Source organism: Cariama cristata, unplaced genomic scaffold (assembly GCF_000690535.1).
Source record: "Cariama cristata isolate BGI_N322 unplaced genomic scaffold, ASM69053v1 scaffold7192, whole genome shotgun sequence".
In the NCBI taxonomy this organism is placed as follows: Eukaryota; Metazoa; Chordata; class Aves; order Cariamiformes; family Cariamidae; genus Cariama; species Cariama cristata.
The window spans coordinates 99980-124991 of record NW_009604367.1 but is presented as its reverse complement, the minus strand read 5'-3'; the positions used below and the strand labels follow the sequence as shown (position 1 = coordinate 124991).

General features: G+C 42.6%; 1 protein-coding gene across 1 annotated transcript in view; it reads left to right on the top strand.

Annotated features, from left to right (window-relative positions):
• Positions 1-4339: 4339 nt before the first annotated feature.
• LOC104158009 (transmembrane protein 132B-like) overlaps positions 4340-25012 on the top strand; it is a gene marked incomplete at its 3' end in the record, with an annotated part of 106290 nt that continues 85617 nt past the window's right edge. The window contains exon 1 of the mRNA XM_009695566.1: positions 4340-5202. Within this exon, the coding sequence (XP_009693868.1) occupies positions 4346-5202 (857 nt within the window). The remainder of the gene's footprint in view (positions 5203-25012) is intronic.

Sequence of the window (25012 nt, the reverse complement as noted above, 5' to 3'; positions counted from 1 at the left end):
ACTGCCACCACTACCTTCTGCTAGGATATTTGGTTTGCTTCTTATTGAAAGGTATGAAATCTAAGAAATGTAGCTTGGATGAAATCTTGAGTTAGATGAATGGCAGATTTCTATTACAGTGTGACTTACAGCTATGGCTTTGCATGTGCCTTAGTCCTGTGCTGCTTTTTGTGGCACCAGTCCAGGGTCAAGTGAGATTAAAACCAAAAGTGACGGATAATTTTATGGTTAAATAAAAAAATTGTCAAGACAAGAGAAAGGAAGCCTCTTTTGAGGTCTGAGCTGGTCAGAGTAAGGACCTGGAAGGGGTATCTCCCTGATGCACAGCATTGCATGGCTGGTTATCTGCATGGTGGCTTCCTCTCTCTCTCTGCTCTTCGGAAGCATCAGAAAGGTGTTGCCTTTCTGTCTGCACTCTCAGAGTTGCAGGATGAACTGGACTATGAGGCTATGCCCAGCGCTGGAGAGAGAGGTTTTGGCATACAATGGGAGCGATGAGATTTTACAAGTGACCTGTTGCTCTAGGGGTCTTGGTATTTGGCTAGTCCAAATACGTGTTTTAAAAGGGGGAAAGCACCTGCTGTGAAAACCTTACAAGGTAAAAGTTATTTTAGAAATCCCAGCTAAATATCTCAGGTCCTGTCCAACAATGTGTTATTTCCATACATCTCCCCTCAACAATGCCACAGTAGTCTGAGTAACAGACTGTGTTCAGCCTTTGAGCCCCACCAGCACTGGGCTCTGGGGATGCTCAGTTGGCCTCCATTTACTTTTCTTCAACTCTCACTCTCTTTTGTTACATAATTAGGAATAACCCATGTCCTGCCCTCTTTTGATCTTGCTGGAGTGCTTATTAATGGCGAAGGTGATTTATTCATCGCTTTGTTGCACACCAGAAAGCTGCAAATGTGTCCTGTTTCTGAGTGTTGCTGTAAAGAGATTGATGCTGTGGTGCTGACGTGCTGAATTAAAAAGGCGGGGTGTTGGCCTGCCATCGTATGAAGTATTTCTTTTTAGATGTTCCTACAGCATCATAAAATGCTGCTAAATTCAGATATCATATTTTGTTGCAGGCTGGTTCTAGGACAAAGCCCAGCCCTGTCTGCTGGTGTTTATGGCTTCCCATATAAGCTTTCAGACAAAATTTGTGTCTCATTTTGTTTGAGTTACAGCAGGCTGATATCCTAGTCCTCGTACCAGTTCTGAGAAGAGGCACTGAATGTTGCCACTGTAATGAAATGGAGGAAAGGGAAAAACATACCTTTTAAACTTCCTGTAAATCACTGCTTGAGAGAGATAAAATATCTACATAAAGGAGGGAGGGGCTGGAAAGTCCTGTAGCGTAGACACAAATGCATTTAAACTTTGTCTCATTTTTGGTTCCTCTTTAGGCTCAGGAACCATGTCAGTGTTTAAGTCTCCTCTGCAATCTGGCGTGTCTTGGAAGAAGGCAAATTTTAGCTCTTCTCCCAGAAATCGGAGGGTATCCTTTCCCTATCTGTACAGCTGCACAATTTTTATGATAAATGCAACTTCTAAAAAAGTATTTCTTTCAAATGTAGTTCAATTTATCTACAATTAATCCTGGAAGGTGTTTGTCTGCATTTGACTTCTCAGCGAAGAAACAGCACCCGTCCTCCCCTCGCTGCCTCGGCTTTCACAGGAGCAAAGTTCACTTTCAGCGACGGAGTTGTGCAATTGCACAATGGCGTGGCAAGCCATGCCACATCAAGGTGCTCTATAAATAGCAGAGCAATAATGGAGCTGCTAAAACATCCCTTGGTGACTTTGGTCCTAGAATTGGCATCGATCTTCTCCTTTCTCCCTTCTCCTGCTACCGGCAGGATGAGGTTTGACCTGCAGTGTGTTTGCTGAGCACTTTGTTATTCAGTGGTGGGATAAAAGCAGTGGGGCTCGCACAGAGCAGCACAGCGAGCAGTACTGGGGCATTGCCTGTCCCCCACTAAACAGTGGTCACCAGCTTCTGCTCTTTGCCTCCATCCCTGTTGTAGGTTGCTGTGGGTTCCTTGCCTTGTGCAGCCTCCTGTGCCTGGTGCTAACAGGCAGTGGTGTCCATCTCGGCTACACATCACCTACTGCTTTCCGTGGTCTCTGTCTCACCTGTGCCTCCTGCCTCTTACACTGCTTGTAGCTTGGTTAGCCTCTTGCATGGAGAGATTACTTCTGTCTTTTTCCAGAATTGCTTATTACTGCTCACACCCTATGGCTTCCTGTAGAGAACCGAGGTCTCCGGATTCTGCATGCTGCAGGGAGTGCACCAGCTGTCCATTGTGCACACTAGAATGCAAAGAGATGTGGAAGGGAAGGGTTAGTCAATTTTCTCCACTAGAAAATTGGTTGTCCTCTGTGGGCTGTGATACTGTAGCAAGCTGGCCCAGGTCAGTGCTCACATGGGGAAGGAGGAGAAAGTTTCTCATCATATGGGCAAGGGAGGAGAAAGTTTCTCATCATCCGGGCTTCTGCATTTCAGCGGGGTGCTCAGGTCCATGGTAGCATGCAGCCGGGGGAAGGTGTTGGCTGCTCTGGTGTGTTATGAGAGATGGGCTGAAGTGTTTATGCGTGGGCATAAGAAATGAGAGGACACCCAAAAGGGGCAATCACATGGCAGCTGCTCTGTAGTTGCATTTGCTTGTGGAGCTGAGAGGAAACCCTGAGTAGTGAGAGAGGAGACTTTTTTTTCTGAGAATTTTTTGATGCTTTAGTGTATTTTTGCATACGTACTCATTCCCTGCTCCCCGCAGGGGGGTTGGACTAGATGACCTCTAAAGGTCCCTTCCAGCCCAAATGATTCTATGATTCCCACAAAGAATATTCCCATGGCTGCAGAAGAACCTTGATGCAATTAAATATATAGCAAAAGTAAAGGCAGAAGTATTGTAGTGAAACAGGAATCATTTAAACAACTGTAGGTAATATCAAGCCATTGAAAATAAATGAGCAGAATTTCAACTGAGAACAAGAGTGGAGCAAAGTCAAATGGATGAGATTTGCCCTAGAATATGTCTTTGATAAGTGTAGGCTTTAAAAATACACAACCTGAAAAAATAGCTTAAATATTGGAGCCTTTATCTGTGCTAAATTGTGGCTGCAAGTATCTGAGTCATCTGGCTTGTAACAGGTGTAATTGTTTGTGTGGTTGTCGCATTGTGTATCTGCTCTCCCCAGTCCTGACAAACAGTAAAATCTCTGCTAAGCTCGAGTGAGAGACAACAAGAGCTTTGACCTTAGGATCTGTCATTGTTCCTTTGTTATCTCTGTGCATTATGGAACTGCTTCATTTTAATTCATTTGGTTTCTGTTTATTTCTTCTATGGCAGTCCCAGGAGCTTGCATTCACTGGCTTTTTGTTGGAGCGTATGAATTGTTAGTTTGAAAGACCCACTGTTTCTTTCTGGTAGAATCACAGCCCAGATTGAATATATCTCACTATTAATTAGTGACAGGCCCAAACCAAAGATGTCTGTTTGATCCCTCCCTCCCTCTGGAATCTTTTCTTGCCTGGGAAAAATTGCTCAGTGCTGGCTGGAGGATTGACCATTGTGTAGTAGAGAAACTTTTGTGGTTTCCAAATGTGTTTCATTCTCCTCTGGAATTAAACCAAAAAAATCCTTCTAAGCGTCTGCAAACCTTCTGCATGTAAAGGATTTCTCTCCTTCTCTCAAGTTCACTCTTGCCTATAAATCCATCCCACTGAGGCCTCTATCAAACCCCATATTTTTCTGTATGAAAAGTTTTGGTTTCAAGAACACAGAGCTTTTATTGGTTTGCTGTTGACTTGCAAACTGCTGACCTGGCAAAAGTGGATTGGGAGTGAGGCAGACTTGCAACCCCCCATTGCATTGTGTGTTAGCAATGTTAGGCTAAAGAAACTGTTCTCTTTTACTGCCTACTAATATCCAATATGCCGGTTTCTTACGTATATTGAAACATGGATGAGAAAACTTGCAGGTTTGATCTGGCAATAAAAGACAAAAACCAACCAGTAAAAAGTTTTGGAATTTAGATTGGGATCTGGCCAACCAATCTCCTCCTTGTCTTACATAGTACTTGATTAATGGTTTTCAAGTAGATACTCAATTGGGGAAGGTGGAAAGGGAGCTGTCCAGCTGATGCAATGGGATGTTTTCAGTGTATGAGCTTTGAGCCAACAGTGTTATTCCATGGTACTCGTGTCAGATTGTTTTGTAATTGTGACTAACAGTATTGATCTCTGGTAATGCATTGCTTTTGAGAAAAACTGAGGGGCATGCTAAGCAAACATTAGAGTTGTCTTTCTGTTTCCTTTTATCTTTGGCCTGCAGTGGTGGAGAGCCGAGGAGGGATCATGGACAGCATACAGAGATTTTCAAACCTGCCAACGTATCTCCCCGCGAGCTATCACATCTGCAATGCTGATATTTCCTTCTTCCTCAAAGAAGCCAACCAGGATATCATGAGGAACTCCAGTTTGCAGTCTAGGGTGGATTCATTCTTTATATACAAAGCCAAACTGCCACCTGTCCTAAATGCCACGTATGGACCCTTTTCTGTTGAACAGGCTGTTCCCTTGGACCTCATGCTGACCTCTGCATCTTTTGGTTTCACAAATAAATTCACTTTTAATTGGAAATTAAAATCTCACATAATCGACAGCTCAATCTATTCCAACAAACCTAAAATACAAACTTTGTTCTATATTGCGGGGAAGGACTGGGATGACTATAATTCTGCGGAGAGGTTGCCTTGCGTGAAGATGTTTGCTTTCCTGGAGTCTAGAGAAGTTGTGGCCAGCTGTAGATTGACAGGTCATCTAGGATTATGTGTTGCAGAGCTGGAATTATCTCCTAGCTGGTTCAGCTCCCCTCCACCCCTGATTTCAGAGGAAACAGCCTCCCTGGAAGGGATTACTGTGGAGCTCTTCTATAAGATTTATACAGCAGATGGGGAATGTTCTCCAGAGGATGGAAAATGGGAAAACAATATCCATGCAGGTCAAGATAATGAACACAAGGCTTTGTCAGCTATGGAGAGGATTGGTAGCATCATTGTTTACCCAAATCAAGACAAATTAAAACAGTCTTCACTGAGGCTAGATGAAAATGTCGTTATTCGCTTACCACTCAACCCAGTCAGAGAAGGTGACATTGTGACCTTTCATATTTCCCTGGCTGATGACTCTCTAGCAGACCAGTTTGTATTAAGGTAAGAGAATTTTTAAAGTGCTGTATGCTAAACAGTCTACAAATAGGGACAAATCAATGTCAGATGTAATTTCTTCAGTTACATTCAGTGTCTTCCTGAGAGAATTTAAGCATTTCCTCTCCAACTGGGCTAAACTATAAATGGTCTTGAATTATCTGTGTGGATGACACTTTTTGGAACATGGGAATTGATTTTAAAGTATGAGCTATAAATGTTTGTATGATTATTTTTTGTTTTAATTCTGTTTGCTTCTAGTCATAATTCTGCCTCTTAAATTATGCTTCTGAAAGCCAGCCAGAGTAACTGCTGTAATCCATTTTGCTAGATAAGTTTGTAGGAAGGTTTTCTGTTTCTTTGGTGAAGCTTCCTCTCTTTTTATCAACTTTCTTATCATCTTTCCAAAGTACAGATCTTGCACAGGTCGTATGTGGTGAGGAACTATTTTGTGGCATTGTACAGAGGAGAACTGAGAGGTGAGAAAATGAGACATGCCTCAGCTTGTGTAGGAAGTCTTTGGTAGGGCCAGGATTTGGATCCAAACTTTGCAAGTTGTCTGGTTTTTCTGCAAGACAGCCTATCCTGCTTCCTCAAGCTTTTGACTATTGCGTGGCCATTTTTGTTTTAAATTTTGAGACTTTCTGGTGACCTTTACTTGTGAATCTGCCTGTAATAGGAGAATTCAGGCATTTCTAACAACCCTAAGGGTTAGTGCTGCATATTTGTTATGTCCTTAGCTGTCAGACTATGGGTTCAGAGCTGCATAGAGACCAAAGTTGGAGAGATGTGAGCCAGACTGGGGGAATAAAAGGGCGAAAAGGTAATTGGAAAGTGTCATATGCAGTGAGAATGTGAGACGCTTGGGAAAGGAGGAGTTGCAGCTCGCGCTAGCAAACCTCAAAACAGATTCGTGCCTTACTTCTAACTTTTTGATCCGAGAACGATGGGAGCAGAACATGACAGAAGTGCACTTTGGGGACAAATGTTGAGAAAGCAGACAGCAAACCTTATGCAGCACTTTGAAATCATTCAATGTTTGTAAAATAGCACATGCATATTAATAAACTTACAGATTGCTCCATGAATCGGGACAAATGGTTCATACTGCAGTGCACAGGCAGAGGGAAAGAAATGGTCCACAATATCCCAAGCGCTTCAATCTACTCAGGGTGGGGGGGAATGTGTGAGAAATATCATAGGGTTTAACCAGACTTTAAAAAGTTTGAATCAGGAAGGGTCTTCCCATAAGCCCAACTTATTTTTGCCTTTACCTGGCTTTACTGTTTTTTCTTCATTAAATATGGTTTCTGCCAGCATCCGCTGTCAGTAGATGGACCAACCTCACGGAGCAGTCAGGTTTTGGCAGTTATGCATTGATCCTCAGTGCTATAGCAGAGAGATTATGGAATTTGCCTAAGGCTCTGCAAGGATTTAACATCAGCTCTTAATTTTCAGGGTTTTGTTCTCTTTGCCACACCACAAATAAAATTCCCTAGGTATTAGAGACAACCTAAGAGGAGGATGTTTTCTTTCCATTGGAATTTCGAAAATAACATTTACCTTGTAACAAATGGTGCGAGGGTAGAGTTTTTATATTTCTGCTGGCCAGGAATGCACCAAAAATTTCTTGCAGAGATAGTTTTGAAATGCTGTCTTTCAAAAGCAAAATAGTTTCTGGAAATGCTGAGTGCAGTGACTAACCTGGGGCTTCAAGGAAGCAGAAGTTGAGGGAGTCGGGAGCCCCAGGATGAGCCACAAGAACCTGGCTACCGCTGAGACCCTCATCTTCTCCCACAGGCCCCCATGACTTGTGCGTCTCCAGCCATCGGGCAGAAGTCACTTTGCAGTGCTCTCCCGACATGCGGAGCATGCATCTTGGTGCTCCTGAGCTGCTGGGAAGGCAGTCAAGTTTCCATGGGGATTTCCTTCTTTGAAAAGAGTGTGGAATCAGTTCATCTGCAGGAGATGTTTCTGTTACAATAAATCAGCATGTTTTACGTGCCCTGAAATATTTCCTTGGAAAATTCACTATTGGCTCTATGTAGTCTAGCCTGTCTGGTCTTTTATTTGCCTTTGCTTGCATTGTGCTTTTCATCAGAGAAACTGCAAGCATTTTTATTTAACCTTCAGTTGAATGCTGAAAGTAATAGGCAAAATGTAATTCTGCTGATGGTTCACCCGTCCTTCAGGATGGAGAGAGCTCCAGCAACTGTTGCTATGATTATTTCAAATGACATCTGTGGGGCCCATGGAGAGATTATTCAGCTGAAGTTTACATAGTAGGCAGGGGATTACGCCGAGGGAAATACAATCACGATAGCGCCTGCATCTAATTTATGCAGTTTCCCTCGCAGGCTTTCCCTGGTTTTCAGCTCAATGCTAATGTCCATAAAAACCCAGAAGGTTTTTATATACATAGAATTTCTGTGTGTTATAGCCAGAGAAAAATACATTGAAGTGAATGTTTACCTTGGGAAATATATTTTTGCCTAATATAACTGATTGTTTTTAATCATATCTGTTATAAGTGTAGCAGAGTGAATTGCAGACTGGCTCATATGAGATGGTAGATCAAAATCATGTCATTCTCAGCACAGCATTTGATGCCAACCTCAAGGTCTGACAATATGCGAAAGAACAGATATGCTCAATTTTATGCACCTTTTTACTATTTCATGCTGTATTGTGTAGCATTTTATGTTGGATTTTGTTCTGGCAAAACTGACTTCAGCTCTCATACAAGAGCAGATTCTTCCTCATTTTGGTAAAATTTGAGATTCTTAACCAAACTTGGAAACTGAAAAACAATTGGAAACAGTTTCTTGATTTAGCAATGTGCTGTGTTGAAAGATACTTGTTAAATCCCCGTCCTTCCAGTAATGTCGCTTACAGGGCAATGCTGCAGGTTATATGTGAAGCTCCAGCTATCACTTCCAGTCCCTTTCATCAGTCCAGCCTGGTTTTGCTCTGCTTAAGTAAGCCAAGTCTTGGTTTTTTGTTTTCATTCAATAACTAGAATTTAAGATTGAGTTGGAAATCTAGTTGTGCTGTGGTCCAGGGAATTTGTTTCTTTTCATACTGCAATCCAGCTAGTGTGGCTTGGTGTAATTGAAGGACCTGGATATGTCAAGGGGCAGAATTTGGAGGCTTGGCATGCATTTAATGCTTTTGCTGTGCCTGACAGTCATATTGCTCGCTTTGTTGACAGATGATTTATACATGTGTGCAATGAAATTCTTATGACACAGGAGATTAATTTGTGGCCTTACCGGTCTGGTCTGTATTGTAAAATTTACCATCTGTGAACATAAATTTTGCCCATTATGTTAGCTGGGTTGCCACTAAACATACTTTAACCATAAAGATAGGTGAAATGGGCTATGTTGCCATGATTAAACTTTTTAAGGGCTACCTAGTTTAAAAAAAAGGAAAAAATGAAGCACAGCTTTGAGATTCCAGCAGGACTGATACATGCGTCAGTGTCACAAATTTTCAGGCACTTTCTGTCTTCTGATGCACAGGAGTGTATCTGTTACCTTCTTTACTGACAAACTTAGATGAAACATAGTAAATGAGGAAAGATGGAAATCATAACTAAAGAAGGGATAACACCAACTTTTGTGCTATTCACTAAACAGAAGTTGTCTCCTGGTAGGTATAGAGGAGTTGTAAAAGAGACAGGAGAAAACAATTCTTACTTAACTGGAAGGATGAAAATCTCATCTGATGGCACTGGGAACGGCTTGCGTTTCTTTTGTGGTGTATGTTATTATTTAACTCCATCTTGAGACTCAAAGGGTGTATTTAAAAGAAAAATGGGAGTAATTTTGTACTGCAGGAAAATGTCTAATGGGATAAATGGACAATCGTCCCTTGGTTATAGGAAAGAAACCAGGACACTCCTTTTATAAAAAAAAAAAGGCAGAGTTTTGTCCCCTTATCCAAGTCTCCCCATTTAAAATGTCGGTGAGGATGTGCTGGTAATGAAAGGTGAGCACTAATAGCAATTTGTTGTGTCACAGACAAATTTTTTTTCGTTACACATCCCTAATACGAACGACCCATCCTTCTTTTATGCCCGATCAGAATAGAGGTGGAGATTAGAGATATTCCAGGAATAATAGTAAGGGGCTGAAATCAGGTAATGAATCCCATGCTAGAGAAATGAAAGCGACTGCGGTCGGGATGCCATCCTCTGTCTGGAGTAGAATGGTGGGACCGTGCAAAGAAACCTCGCTGTCGTTTGGTGCCTAGGCAACCTCAGCGAAAAAGATTATGTACTACTTTTGGCCATGCTTCACATATTGCAGGGCAAAGATTACTTTTTGATTTTTTGGGTGAACCAGTACAAGGTGTAATACACGCTGGTTGGCTTTTAATGATTATTGTCACGAGGAAAAATTATATTAAGGATTTATATTAATAAACATATATCCATATGGAGGAGGTTATGTCTCCTGCTAAGGAATAAAAATTGCACAGGCCATTAAAACTGACTTACAAGGCTTCTGTGTTAATAATGAAAGATCTGTAGAAGTCTGAGCAGTCGTCTAGAAGACCAGAAAAAGATCATTAAGAGGATGTCTCCTGCCAATAGCTGCCAAGAGCAAACAAGGGAAAGAAAACAGAAGGTTTTAGATCTGGAAATGCATAGAAAATGAGAGCATACAAACTGTGGGGAATGCAGCCTGGCTATGTGTGAGGAGGAGGCTCTGCATGGCCTTTATCGCTTGTAACCAAGCTGGTATGAATGGGGAAGCAAGGCAGGATTATTACTGGCGAGAGAAATAAATGATTAATTGAAGCATCATTTTAGGATGAAAATTCAGCAGAAGTAAAAGTGTTGAGAAAGGGAAAAATTATACTTCTGAAATTAATCAGAAATGCTAGTTCAGATTTAGAAATAATTACAGAATTAAAGCATTACTGGCAACTTGGGAATATTTGGTTTTTACCCAGAGATTTTCATAAACCCAGAATGAATGCTTAAATTTGTTATTTCTCTTTTCTCCGAATGTACATTGAACTAAATGTAAAATATGAAATAGTAGTATGTAATATCAATAGAAAATACTAAGCACTGCAAAGTCTGGAAATGCCAGAGATGTCTGTGCAACCTTAACTCGGTCCCTGTGTATATATACATTATAACATATTCCTCAGATACAAATCCACACTATTTTTTTCCAGATCTCTTGCTTCATTCAATGCCTACATTGTCTTCCTTGCACTGTTTTCTTTTCTTTTTGTCACTGAGTGGTAAAGGGAGTAATATCCTTTCAGGACACTCCTGCAAAGCCTGGGGGAGCTGTCACCAGAATTTTTTTTTTAGCTTGGATAAACCATTTCTATAAATTCTCTTTCGGAAAGGGTTGAACCGTTCTTTTATTTTTCTTATTTCTATTTGAGACAGGCACGTGGCCCAGAAAAAGTGGCTTGAACTGATGAAAGCCTGGCATGATGGTATGGAGTTATAAATTTCACGAGGATGTTGTATGTAGTTAGGCCTGAATGTCTGTTGACTGAAGTGAAAAAGGCATCCTCCCTGGGTGTTTGCAGGCAGTGCAAGACTGTGCTGCACCCATGTGCATGAGCCAGCCTGCCCTGGAAGTGGTCGTGCCACACTGCCAGGTTTTCTCTGCTTTTCATGTGCTTGAAGATAACCTTCTTTGCCCTAGCCACACTGGAAAGGGAGAAGAAAAGAAACCACTCCCTCATACAGTCTTAAAAACAGGTAAAAATGACAGAAAAATAGCTCCTTCCTAGAGCTCGAGCAGTCCTAAAAGCGTAAAACCCGATGGATATCTGACAGTGAATAAATGACCCAGTGAATCCTGAAAGACCCCGCAAGACTACAGTCAATAAAGCTTTTTAATGGAATTTTAGATAAAGGTCAACTATCTGCTACAATAATCAGCCGTCCGCGATCACTCTTCACAGGAATAAAACCGGCAGAGCAGCAGCCCCATGCAACAGGGAGAAGCTCCTGTTAGTTGTTGGATATTGGCTTTGAAGCACTTCCAGACGGGATTGCAACGTTATAGTGATAAACCACTTTTTTATTGAGACGTTTTCTGACGGCGACTTCTGTTGCCCTGCAAAAGGGGTCCTGAACGTGCCACTTTGTCCAGAAACACAGCTGCTCGTTACTGCAGCGTTATTAAGGTGTTGTTAAGGTAAAAGAAGATGAGACAGTGATGGGAGGCTGTGATGCTGAGTTTGGGTGATTATGGTAAGCGTCCCCACTGCTCCTTCCCTCACTCTCCGCAGTCCTGGCTTAGGGATGCTCCCTTCTCCCATGGGAGTGGGGAAATGCTGTTAAGAGTTGGAGGGGAGGGGTTGACCAAAATGCAGAATTAGATTAATTAAAAAATATTTACCCTGCGTGTGTATTTTGCCAGGCTTTTTCACTGAAGGTGAGCAGTTTGACTGCTAGTTATTTTTAATTTTGACAGTTTGGGAATGCTTCACATGTATGGTGGGCAAACGCTGAGTACAGCTGGAATGAAACAAGGACCCACTTTCTGTTGGAAAAGGTGTTTCGTTTGCCTTGAAGCCCTACCTTTTCTTCTGTTTGAGTCCTGCCAGCAGCACCGCTGTCTCATTCATCTGCCCATCTGCATCTATGAGCACTAAGGGATGTGGCAATGTTATGTAAATTAATTTGCTGTATCTCATATTCAGAACCATAAAGTGGAAAAAAAAGTTAGTTATGTTGATTTTAAGTTGGTGTGTGAGCAGGCATCTCGTCTCTGCAGTACTGAACTACAAGTGGGTAAGCAATGCTGTGTGTAACTAGTGGCAGTGCGTCGTTTGACACATCAGATCGTTTTGCACGTGTGTGACAAATAAGGTTTATAACAGGAGCCCTGACAACCTCTTGTCTGCCAGCATGTTAGCAGACACTGCTATACTCTGCAAACAGAGATGATGTGAAAAGCGTTTCCCGTGGATTTGGAAGGTGCCAATATGCCATGTGACTTGACACAAACTCAGCCTTGTTGACTGTAATGGAAAGAGATTTTACATTTTTAAATGGTTTGGGTTCTACAAGCTTGTTCCTAGGCTGATCCCCGTCTCCGAAAGCTTCGACATGACAGCTCCTGCTAATTAACTCCAGGCAGCTCCTGCACAACTCAATGCTTGCTTCGGGGCCAGGCGCAGATCTGCAGAGCGCTGTCAGCAGATGTGGCATGGTTGGACTGAGAGCAAGGTACAAGCTGTGGTTAAAATGCTTGTGATGCAGAGCGTGCCGGGGAAGGAGGCAAGTGGATTTTGGAGGAGACCGCTGCTAAAAGGGCGCCCTTGGTTTGTCACAGCTGCCTAGACTCTGTCTGTGCAACGTGAAGGTGTGCTGGGTAGGGATCCTTCTTGGATAAGGAGCTGTGTCTAAGGGGCTGCCGGAGGTCCAGTGTCTCCAGTCTGCACAGAGCTTTTGCTGGGGGCTATCCTGTCTGTAGTTATTGCCTTACAGGAAGGGACAGGTGATTTACCCCTGCTGTGATTAACATTGGTGCAGATATGAAATGGGAAGGGAAAGCCACTGAAGACAGGATTAGGAGTTGAGTTTTGCCTGTGAGCACCTGGCTCTGAGTTCAGTTACCTGCATTAATGAACACAAAGCTGCCTTCAGGTGACAAAACTGCTTAAATGCACAGTATCACAAAGGGTAGTTTAAGGAAGACAGCTGCAAGATAAACATTTTCTTCATCCTTTCTTTTCTTTTTGCACCTCATACTCAGGTTGGGAACATGGGTCAGAAAAGGTTCCTGGCTTTGATAATTTCAAGTTTAGGGACAAGCTGTGGCTTTTTGCAAACTGTGTGTCCTAGTGAATGAGTTCCTGGCAGGGACCTTGGGGAGGGGTGTGGGGGGGTGTCTTTTGTTTTGGACAATATGCTGAGTGGTCCCTGCTTTGTGCTGCCAGACAATGATGGCATTGATCAGCTTCTTGTACGGCTCTTCATTAGCTGGCAGTGCAGTAAATCACGGTCTTGTTTAAACAAGTCAGACACAACAGTGATTCAGTGCTTGATGCAGTTCCTTCTAGTGTGTAATGAATAGTATTAAAAGAAAAGTATAAAAATGTGTTTACTTTGAAATTTACTTTCTTCCTGAGATAAATGTTTTGGGCTGTGCATTGCTCTAATTTTCTCCTAGTAAAAACTGTATTACTGTCCCATGAAGCCAATGAAGTATTGCTTTGAGTGAGCACATTGATCTCAATTTCTTTGCTGATGCAACAGAGAGTCTCTTTTGTCCTTGTGTTTACCGGTAAGTTTTTGCATGGTCTGAAACAAGAAGGCCAGTGTGATGGTTAGCTGACAGCCTTGTGGAAGAAGAACTTTCAGAAAGAGCAGGAGACAGGATATTGCAAGAAAATTGTCAACGTATCTTCTTGTTTTGGGTGCTCTTCCTGCCCCTCACGTGATTTATGTCAATAAAGGACTTGTAAGAAATGGTTTTGGACAAAGCAGAGCAGGGACCTGTGCTTTGTGTGAGGTATTTAATGCTTCAGATAGCTGCCATATGTGCCTTGGATGCTGTACTCGTCCAGGGTATGAAAGAAATCATATTAACAAAGTTATTGGATCCCAGATGAATCAAAAGAGCTGCAGGAGAAGAAAACAGTGACAAATGAGTGTGCCATCCTGAGGCACAGCAAATGGTGCTTACAGTTAAAGCTCTTTAACTTCTTGCACTGTTCGGCTGCCAGCCCTCCAATGCTGCATGGGCAGTGGGGAGCGAGGCAGCGCAAGGAAGGTGGTGCCTCGTGCCAGCAGAGCTGCAGAAAGCCCCCATGCAGTGGGGCCAGTGTTGCTTTGCATGGGGGGGCTGCAGTGGGAGCTCTTCTTGAGCTTCCCAGAGCCCAGGGAGCTGCTCCTGGGTGGTGGGGTTCATCTCTCATCTCCCATCAGCTTTCAGTCTGCCATTTAAAAGCTGCCTGCCCTGAGCAGTGCTGGTTGTCAGCGCCCTGTATGGAGTGGTGCTTCATCCTGTGTTGGGAGTTAAGTACAACTACGTAAGAGGAAAATGTCTCTAAAATATATTCTCCTTAGAATCCCTGTGGAGATGCTGTGGATATTCCAAGCAGAGGAGGAATTGGTCAGAGCAGCAGTATTTCCAGAGGTGTCCCAATGAGGAGGGTGCCATTGGGAGGGCCATATTCAAGCAGCCCCATATTTGTGGGGCAAACTTGTCGCCCTTACCACTCCGAGCCATCAGGTGTGGCTCCAGCAGGTCTCTCCCTGCTCCTGCTGTCTGTTGTTTAAGTTGCTCACTAGACCCAAAATATACCTTCCCATCCCCACTACATCCTTTTTTAAATTTTCCTGCCAAGTAAACTTTCTCAGTTGCTTTTTTCTCACTGTGTGGCCCAAGCTTTTGTGGTATTGATGAAGGAGTCCTCAAATGCATTTTCACTGAATCCCCATCTCTAATTGTGCCAGTCCTAAAAGACAGCAAGTGGGAAAGGAAGAGAAGCAGAAGTGTGGGATAGACGATGCCTTGTTCATGGGCTTTCTAAGCATCTGCTCAAGTTAATGAGGGTCTGGGCAAGAAATGTGCCAAGTGGCCACAGGAAGCACACGTATGAGAGCTTTGATGCAGATCTCTGATGGAAGATGGTGATAGAATGCAGCAAGTGATGCTTGGGGACAGTCTGAAAAGTTTGTCCCGTCCTTGGAGGTGGCAGAGGGTGAGGGAGAAGCGGTAGCAGACTGTGAGAATCTGGACCAGGATCCAAATGCATTGTGAATTTTGGGTTGTTTTGGATCTGGGAGTTTGGCTCTGGCCCATCTCTAGTTTAATTTGCCTGGCCAGAGTCTTCTTTCTTACACAGAAAAGAGGAGTGATTTAATTGACTTCCATAGAGTTGCTCAGGGTTTGTGCCAGTAAAACTATTTGAATTTGGTTGTGTGCAAGGCACCTGTGTATGCCGGTGTTCTGGCTTTGTATTTCTGATAATTGCTGGGATATTTGTTAGGGGCAGTAGTAACCCTGGGTGGGTGGATAGGACACAGATGGTGTCCTAGGGAATGGGCATACTTTGGGTACTGTTTTTAATGACACACAGTAACATTAGTACTACAGTCTTAATTATGGCATTTCCTGCTGTTATCTCCATAATGCAGCATAAGTACCTATGCTTTTGAGCTAAGATGACTTTTTGACTCATTTGCCAAAGCTAATAACCCTCTAAAAATAATTTAAATCTTTTCAGAAGTATTTTACTGATGCTCTTGGGACCAGTAGTCCTTTATTTGCTATGGAACAGATACAGAATGAATAGCAGTACTGTGGACTTCCTCAAACAGCGACCTTATGTGAGATGTAGTGATTACAGCAATTAAATCCTCTTTGCCAAGGCAACCAGGGCTTTATTTCAAACTGAAGTTAGATTTTTTTTTTCCCCCCTCAAATGAATCTCTTCTGCATGCATTATTCATTTTTCTTTGGAACATTTAGCCTGTACAAGTTGCACGAGCTCAAATTCAGTATTATTATTTATTAATTATTGCATTGAGGTAATGTCTAGGACAGCCTGCCTCAAGGGGTCAGAGAGTGCAGAGTTCCCCCGTGCAGCCAGAAGCAGAACAAGGCCATAACCCTTGCCTCAAGGTGGGGGTCGAAGACTTAACAGCATTTCTAGAACAACTTGTGAAGTGTTTGCATTTGCTTTTTGCTTGACTCCATAACCCATGCCAGGGAAGTTTGGGGCATTTTGGTCCAGTAGATGCTTAGGCCAGTATACTTTTGACCATACTCTTAAACTTCTTTACTTAAGTCTTTGAAAAAAGAGTAGGTCCTGTCAGCTTAGGCTTTCTAAGTCCAACTACGATTGGGTGACTTTGAACGCTGAACTTCTTGTCGCTGTGGCTCTTGTTTGGAGAGGGGGAGATCAGTGATCAAAAATGATGGTTAAGATGGAACATTTTCTTCAACAATTTTGGAAATTCTATCTTAGGATGGTTTTACATTACCTTTTTTTAAAAGAAAAAAAAGTTAAGTGTCTATAACCCTTGTCTTGAATGTGCTACACCCTCATTTTAAGATTAAGTGAGTTCATTGTCTGTTTCTGCTATTATATAAATAGCATCTTGATTGACAAGAAAACTAAAATGATTCTGTTTAAATCTGTACTGCTCTCCTAAGAACTCTACATTCATTATTCCTGGGATGACTGAAAGATTTACAATAGTTTATAATCTGGTATAATTTCATTCTTCTTCTTGGTATTATTAATCACCTTGTCATAAAACGTCAGGAGAACTTTGTTCAGCTTGCATGATTTGGGCTGAGAAAGTCATACTTTAATATTAAATATTTCTTAGGAAATTGGGTAGATATCTTTGCATTCTGGGAACCATAAAATGGATGAGTGATGTCCTTTGGCCAGACATTAGATGCTTACAGGGTGCTGAAGTTGAAGAATGGTTGAAAGAAGCCTGCAGCTGTACCACCTTGGGAAGAAAAATGACCATACAAAGCAGATCTGGTTCAGGTCAATATTTGGCTGTAGATGTCTCAAATCATGAGTACCGTGGAGGCTGATGTTTGTGATTGATCCTTCTCCATGTTGGTGCCAGACTACTGTCCTGGTGTGGCCGTGTTGATGGCAGCATCTTGTTGGCGACATGAAACCCAGGTCCCAATTATTTGGTCATTTAAAGACACTGGGTTACGTTTCACAAGCCAGGAGGCAGTCAACCAGGATCCTGGCTGGGTTTCAGCTTCAGTAATTACAACTTGCCAGTGCAGATTCTCTCTGTCTCTTAAATCACATCCGCTATTTTTCACTTCCTTTGCTGAACTGCTGTTTGCCCCGTGCTGTTGTTGATGATAATAGTGCTAACGCTTAGCCCATTTATGTAACGTTATTTTATCTGTAACGTCTCACGGTGTTTTTGCAAGAAACGTCTGTCATTGCTTTCATTTTACAAATTACTGTTTTTATTGCTCACGTTCCAATGCTGTACCTCAAACAGTACATGCTTTCCGAAAGGAGGAAGGCAATGCCCCTTCTACCTCCAAACTGTTATTTTTCAATGAGGACTGTGGGACCAAGGGGATGTCCCTGCCCTTTCCTTTAGCACTCTTACCAGGGTAAATGTATTTGGGATGGCCAAAAGACAACACAAGGGTGCTGAGTTTGGCGGGCAGGGAGGTGCCATCCCGTGCATGCATCCAGTGCTGCGCCGCCAAAGGTTGATGCCCAGTCCATCTTCCCTGGGGCTCTGCCCCTCTGTCTGTCCCTTCGAGGCCCGGGCTCTTCCCAGCCCACCTGTATTCCCTCCATCCCGGACCTCTGCACCGGGGAGATTCAGGAGGACTGCACAGTCTCGGATCTGTGTGCAGGCCAGGAGAGGGCAGAGTGGACTTGTGTCTGGCTTGTCTCTGAAGCAGAAAACCCATGCAAAAGGCAACAGCAGATGTGGAGAGGAATAATTTTGGGCAAGGATGTGGCTTGGTGCTGGCACAGATGCCCCAGCTGGGATGGGAAGCTACTTCACCAGCTGTGACCCCCGTGAATGGACTCCCTCAAAAATGTCTCTGGGGGGGGGATATTTAGCAACTTGTTCGCTCAATGGTGCAAGCCCTCTGCAAAGGGCCGGAGACTGGGCAGCTTGGAAGCTCCCCCAGGTATTATTTCTTACTGAGGAGGAGCAGGTCTCTGCCAGGGTGCCCTCCACACATCCTGGGATGCACCCAGGCAGGAGACAATGACTGTGTGCTCATGTACGCAGTCTTGCTACCTGAAATTGAAATGCATGTAACATGTTTTTTTCACCCACGCCCACCCCTTCCTTACATGATTTCTGAAAACTGTGTGTTTTCTACTTATGAATGCACTCTGCCCCTTGTGTGTGCTGAACATTGCAAATGCACTTAATAAAGCAAACTTCTCTGCTGGTCTGTAGGTTAAGAATATATAAATGAGCTTGTCTTTGCAGAGCAACTTTCTTTTTGGACTTGAAAAACAATGGAAATGTAGTTTAATGTACAGCCTAAGAGAGTCCTAGCAAACATATTAAGGGCTTCATTTAATAAAATCATATTTCAGTTTCCTAGACAAGAAGCAGAAGAGAGTTGAGTCTTTTTTTAATGAATAAAGTCCTTAGTAGGGTACTTGCAATCTTTCTTTGTGAGGCTCATTCTCAATTTTTTTTTTGGGGGTGCCAGGGAGATTTAGCATAGAATTTTCTAAATTGTCGTGTTTCCTTTGGAACAAACTGGAAAGGGAAGTGTATCTTAATGTTAAACAGACATGAAGCAAAAATGTGGTTTTTCCCAAAAGAAAAGTTAAACGTTTGCAAGAAAAATGTTCTTCATGGAAATTTCAATTCTGTTAAAAACATATTTACTGTCAGAAAAAAATGGTGCTGGATGAGCTCTAATAATAAACCAATTTGTGTTTACCACAGGAGTGGACTTTTTTGGTCTTTTGTTGTAAGTCATGCTGGGAGGGCTGCCACTGGGCTACAAGAGCACAGATATTTTCACACTGGGATTTGCGTCTACTTGAATTATGTGAATAACTCCATTGAAATACAACTGGGAAAAAAATTCGTGTGACTGATTATGAAAACGTTGCTTTTTACTCCATTCAATGATGTTTGAGCAACTCCATGTATTTTTCACTCAGATTTTTTTTTTTTAAATTCTTTTTTCTTAAATACTGTCTCAGCACAGTGCCTTGATTGCTGTCGCATGGTCTGTCCGTGGTACAAACTCCTCATTTCTAGGTAACTGGACTGCTGCAGCTTACAAATAACGTTAATGGGCTGGGTGTGAGCCGCTTTCCCAGGGCACTGGGGTTGCACAGCGCTCTCCTTTCCTTCATTGATCCAATTTGTTGAGATCAGCAGGTGCACCAAAGCATGCAAATTTAAAATTTGCTTTGAGGAAAATTGAGTGGCTTTTTTCCCTGAAACGAGCTGTTTCTCTGAACATTGCTGCCAGCTAGCTTGCTTGGGAGAATATTTGCAGAAATGGAATGCAAAAGTGGTACAAACGCAGCCAAATTGAATACATTTACAGATGTAAAAGGCTTGGCTTTTTTTAGGCTTGCAAAACTCTGTGGGGTGAGGACTGTCACTTTGTGTAGATTTATAGCGTCTTACATAATGAGACCCTAAACACATTGGCCTTCGGGTGCTACTGCAGTCTGATGGTGACAACGCTGGTTCCGCCCAGCTTATAGACCCAAAGTTTCTAAGACAGCGCAGGTACCTCTTATCCTCTCTGGTCCACAGTCAGTCATGCTTGATAACAGTGTGAAAATTGGATTTGTCAACTAGTAATCCCTCAGTGATCAGTAATTAGTTGTAATTATGTGCTGTTGAAGTGCTGTGGAGAGAAAATGGAAACTTGTGGCTGGAGTAGGAAATGAAGAATGGCAGGTACACCAAGCCATTTGGCGTAAGAGATATTCATTTAAAGAACTGAATTTGCACAAAGAATGGTGAGTTAAACTGCTGTCTGTAGCTGGGCCGTGTCACACAGCTGTAGGGGTAGTAGTGTTCAGGCTAAGCTGGCTAATGTAGTCCTTAGCTTGCTGACCGTAAAGCATCATAGCTTGGACAACAAGGAGGTTTACTTTTTATTTATAGTCCCCCAAAAATGTGCCTAGTGTGAAATCTCACGAACAAGCCTTTATTTGTGAGGAAGCGTCCTTTGAAACTTCTGCTGTGTTTATTATCAAAGATCCTTCTCCCACCCTGGTTTACATTTTTGTCCAAATATATGTGCTAGGAGAAACTGAGGTCACTGCTTGAATATTCAGTCATAGGACTATGCCATCCTTTTGCACTTTCTCTGAAAAGATGCAAACCTAGACACATGGTTTGGTTTCGGATGGAGAAGGAAAGGTCTTTGTTCACTTCTCTTTGCTTTGTTCTCTGCTCAAAAGAGCACAACAGACCAGGTTTCCACATGGGCAGAGATGTTATTCCAGCCGTTTCTGTGGAGGTTCTGAAAATCCAGTTGTGTTTGTCCTGCAATTTCTATAGAGACTTTGCGCTTAAATCTGTCACCAGTCATTCTTTCCAGTCAAGGCGCCAGAGGGGGTCTTTGCTTCTTTATCTGTATACCCATGGGAGATTTCCACTGCCTCTTACGTCTGATTGTCATTCTCTAAATAGACATGCAAATTGAAACTGTTTAACTGCAGGAGGTGAAAGTGAAATAGCTGGAGTAGACCTCTTACCCAGTGGTATGTGAGAAAGAGCCAGCAAAATTTATGGTTTCTGAAGGACCAGTGTATTTTTAAGCTTCTTGTATTCCTACACTTCACAGCCAAGATTAGCAGATTGTTGACAGCTCCATGATATATTTGCTGTCACCTGGCTGGAGTCTGAAGCGAGTGATAAATTTTTTGTTTGAACGAGCTTGTGTGACATGCAATGACAGATATATTTTTGTTACTACAAGTATGTAGCATGTCCTATGGTTGGGGATTTTGGTGCTATTCTTGGTGTGGCCTTGAGTGATTTGCTTGCTTTCCTTGTGCTACTGTTTCACTGTCCAAGAAAAGATGGAGAAAATGACACATTCCTCATTTGCTGTGCTGGCTCATTCTTTTTTCTGTGATGTTGAAGCCTGCCACAGGCTCGTATCATTTTCATTGAGTTCAGCAAAGACTGTCTGCTGGCAGGAGGCAGCAAGTGCTCTGCAGAAAAGAATCCAACATTTTCAGTTGCTGTTGCTGAATTTCATGTATCTTGGGTATATGTCATGTGAACTCACATTCAAAAACTTGGAGTGTTTTTGGAGTGATAATGTTATATTCTGGGAAGATTGCCCTCCCAGAATACACATTCAATATGAGAGAAGGGACAGTGTGAATCAATTTTGTCTTCATGTGACTGAACACCTAGAGGAACTGAATTTGCAGATTTTGGCATGTGAGTAAAACCGTAGTGTGAACTCTATTCAAATGAAGAAAGATAAATGATAGTTTATTGGATTCCCTCATCTTTATAGTTTCTAATGTCTAAATTTATCTCACCAAAGTGAAATCTATCTTTCCCAGGCCTTTTAAAAGGTCTCACATATATCAGTGTTAATAGGATGTAGCTGCATTGAAGCTGGTATTCTGCTGCTTGAGAAAAATTTGAGTCAGGCAAACTGGCTTTGCTTGCAGTGGGAGAAGGCAGAGAAGTACAGTGTTACACCCCAAATTGCGGGCTTCTGTTTGCTGGGGGAGTTGGCGCTGGCTATGGACTGTGCTGGAGATGTCATCTGTGGCAGATCAACAAGGGAAATGGTGACACCAAACAGTCTTCAAAACCACTACAAAGTGTAGCTGAGAACTGGGAGGTCTGTTTAGGTCTAGAAATTGTCTATCACTTGTAACAGCAGCTTTTATCAGCTTGAGAAACCAGGAGTTTGAAAAGCAAGTAATTATTTTATGCCCTGGAATAGGAACATTGAATTTTCTCACTGAAGATTATTCAGAAATGTATGCACACTAACTACTTCAGTTCTTCACCTAGAGGATAAAAGCAGTGGTTTCCAAGGTGGGTAATACACGTCTGTTTGATGTGACTGCTGGGAGAAACAGAGAAAAGAAATTCTCTGAGAAGGCTGCTGAGCGTGCCGGGGAGGAGAACGGACAGGAGTGCAACACTGCAGCACAAAGACATTTGAAAGGAATTCTACTTGTGCGTGCAGCACGGGGACCATGGGAAGGTGGGAGGCTGTCCCTTCCCTTCAGTCACACGGTGAAGCAGAGACCGGCTCCTGAGGGTATACATAGCATATGTGTGACAAATGGAGTCGTGCGGGGCCCCATTAGCTTGTGCTGTCTGCTTTCTGTGGCTGGCGTGCCATGGGGGAGCTTGGCAAAGGTTCTTTTCAGTGGAAAACAGTGCTCTGTAAGGGGATTTTACAGTACATGCACATGCGGACTCCCCACATCAGACCTGATTAATGGATTTGGCCAGAAAACTGAAGGGAGTAGCCAGTTTGGGAAGTGGCACTGCTGTCCGTGTGAGTCTACCCAAGAGCTTGGAGCATCTGTGCCCTCCAGACTGCCAAGGAGGGAGCAGCAGCAATCTCATGAAGTGGGTAAAATAAGAAGCTATGCATATATAGTAGGCATATGTGTGAAAGAGCAAAGCCTCCATCTCTACTGGACTGTGTATTTGTATTGTTCTGGAGAAAGGTTCAAACTGTATCTACAAGTGGGTTTTTCTGAATTTGAAAGCAGTTTAATGGTAGAATGTAGCAAACAAAAAAATGTGAATACGTGTAAGTAAAATGCATACTTTAAACTTCACGTCATATGAGTTTATATTTCCTAGACAGTTTTCTGAGGTTTTAAACCCTGGGCGCTTCCAGAGAGCAAGAGATTTGGGCCAAAAGTCCATCACGTTATAAGGCCTATGCCATTTTTATGTATCTTGGGGTGAAGGGTACAGGAATTCCTAGATTACAGGAATTAATATTGTTTAAGTATGCAAGGCAAATATATTTGAAACAAAGGCAGTATCCATGTCCATACCCAGTTTACTTTGAAACAGCTTAGTTGTTTATGTAAATTATGTTGCCTTTGTGTTGCAAAAATGGAGTTGGAGAGTGATACTGGGAAAACTGGAAGAGGACAGAGAAGGAGAATTACCTTGAAAACACAAAACTTGGGTGGTGGAGACTGAGAAGCATCAAGAGACAGGGAAGCCAACTCTTTCCATATCAAGGAATTTTTTTTTATTTTATTTTTTTTTTTTTTTTGTGCAGGCAGAGCAAAGAGTTAAGCCTGGGCAAAAAGCTTGAGGGTTTTGTCTATTCAGCAGTACCTTGGGAGGTGCCACATGTGGAGCTGGCATCCTCTGTCTTGTTTTAGTGTAATTGTGTTTCACAGGGGAGATGAGGGGCAGATGTCCGGCCCAGAAGCACCTCTTGTTGGGCTTTGATTCTGCCTCCGTGGCAGCTCTCTGCTGCCTGCTTCTCGCTCAGCTACTCACATGTCCTCCTCCAACAAGGATAGAGAGACTCTCCAAAGCACCTCCAAAACTCTAATGTGCTTAGACATCAAAAATGGAAGGTGTACCTCTCTTGGTACAGAGTTGTGGTGATCGCTTGCCTTAGGGGGGAGAGCATATGTACAGCAAATGGACACTTACATAACCCTATTAGCTTATACTGTATGATTTCAGCTGTTGGTTTGCCACAGGGAGTTGGAGAAGAAGAATTAGGTAATATAAATAGAAAGATGACATCCTCAAAAAGAGCGCCATTCAGCACATATTGCTGGCTGGCCTCGTGGTTCAGAGCTGATAAGCAAATTTGGCCTGAATCCTGTTGCAGCATTTTACGATGGCACCAGCATAGCAGAAGAATTGGCAATATCAGCAGAGGTGGACGCTGTGGATGTGATTCCTGCCATCCACTGCCCACAGCTCTGACTACGGGAGCCTGCCTCTCAGTGGCAGAAACCTAGGGCCAAATTAATTGTGATTAATTTTGATTACGGACCATTCCCTTTGAAGTGACTCTTGAGATGAATTTGTCCCGTGCATGCTTTAAATGGCAAGTTGCTCAGAAGTGCTTCTGCTAATGCATCCTCAAGGTTTATTTCAAATATCCTTTTTCTTTCTTTCAGCAGTTTGTTCCTGGTACAAAGGCAGACACTTTGCATTAATTCCCCGCAGGGCTTCTATGCCATATTTTTAGGCTTTTGAGTGGCATTGTAGGAAACATGAAAGCATTATGGTAATGATTAGGGCCAATTCTTGTGTTCTTTATTCAGATATCAGTTAGGGAAAAAAGTCTGTGATGCTTAATCATGCAAAAATCCTACTAACAACTCATTTAAGGGAGGGTTTGAGTGGGGACCTCGAGATTTGGCCCATAGTGCATGATGGATTTTAACAACAGCTAGGTAGTGATTAGGTGGAAGAATGTAAGTATAAATGGTTGAAGTGCTGGAATGAAAAAAGACTTAATAGTATTGTCTGTTCAACACCACAAGGAGCTGTTGCATATTATTACATTTAAAGAAAAGGAAAGTACAATGAATGTTCTTTTAAGCCAATTCTTCCCACTGTTCTTTTCAATTGTTTGTGAATATTCTGTGGGACTGACTGAAGGCTTTGTCTGGTTTAGCAGGAACCTCTTGGCTGCCTGATAGCAGTGCAGAAGGTATGGCACAGCACCTTTTCTTATTTATTTACTTACTTATGAAAATGAGTGTTTACAGAAAGCTGTGGTTTGACCCAGGCTTTAAGAAAAGTTACCTGTGCTTCGGTCCTTGCGGTCTTCTGAAAACTCATGTGATGAGAAGCATTTCTCATCACGAACAAAATGCCAAATGCATTTGAAATGGAAAATTTCTGATTGAAATGGGCATCTTGGAGCTTCCAGCTGTTGGCAACCGTATGGCAAAACAATTGCACTGTTTGCAATTACTTTGCAGAAGCTGCTTATCTAACAATCAGGACAACTTTAAATATTTATTTGAAACTGGTTGGTTTTAAGTATTGAAGAGCACTGCTTTTTTCCCCTTTTTGTCTAATTAAAACAGGGTGGATGCAGCTAGGGATCCTGTTTACCCGCATCATGAATGTTGAAGGTAGGTCGTTCTAGGGCCTTACAGGTCTCTGCAGAGAAGGAAAGGAATTTGGAAGTGCTTAGGTTCATTTGAAAGCTGTATCTTGAAGACATTTCTAAACAAATGTGAAAATTTCAGAGGAGGGATCAGGAGTAGAGGAAAGCTCTGGAGATTTTTTTCCATTCATAGACAGAGATTGAGAGCAGCAGGAAGCTGACCATTGCATGGCAGGCAGCAAGCCCCGAGGCTGGGGGCACTGGCC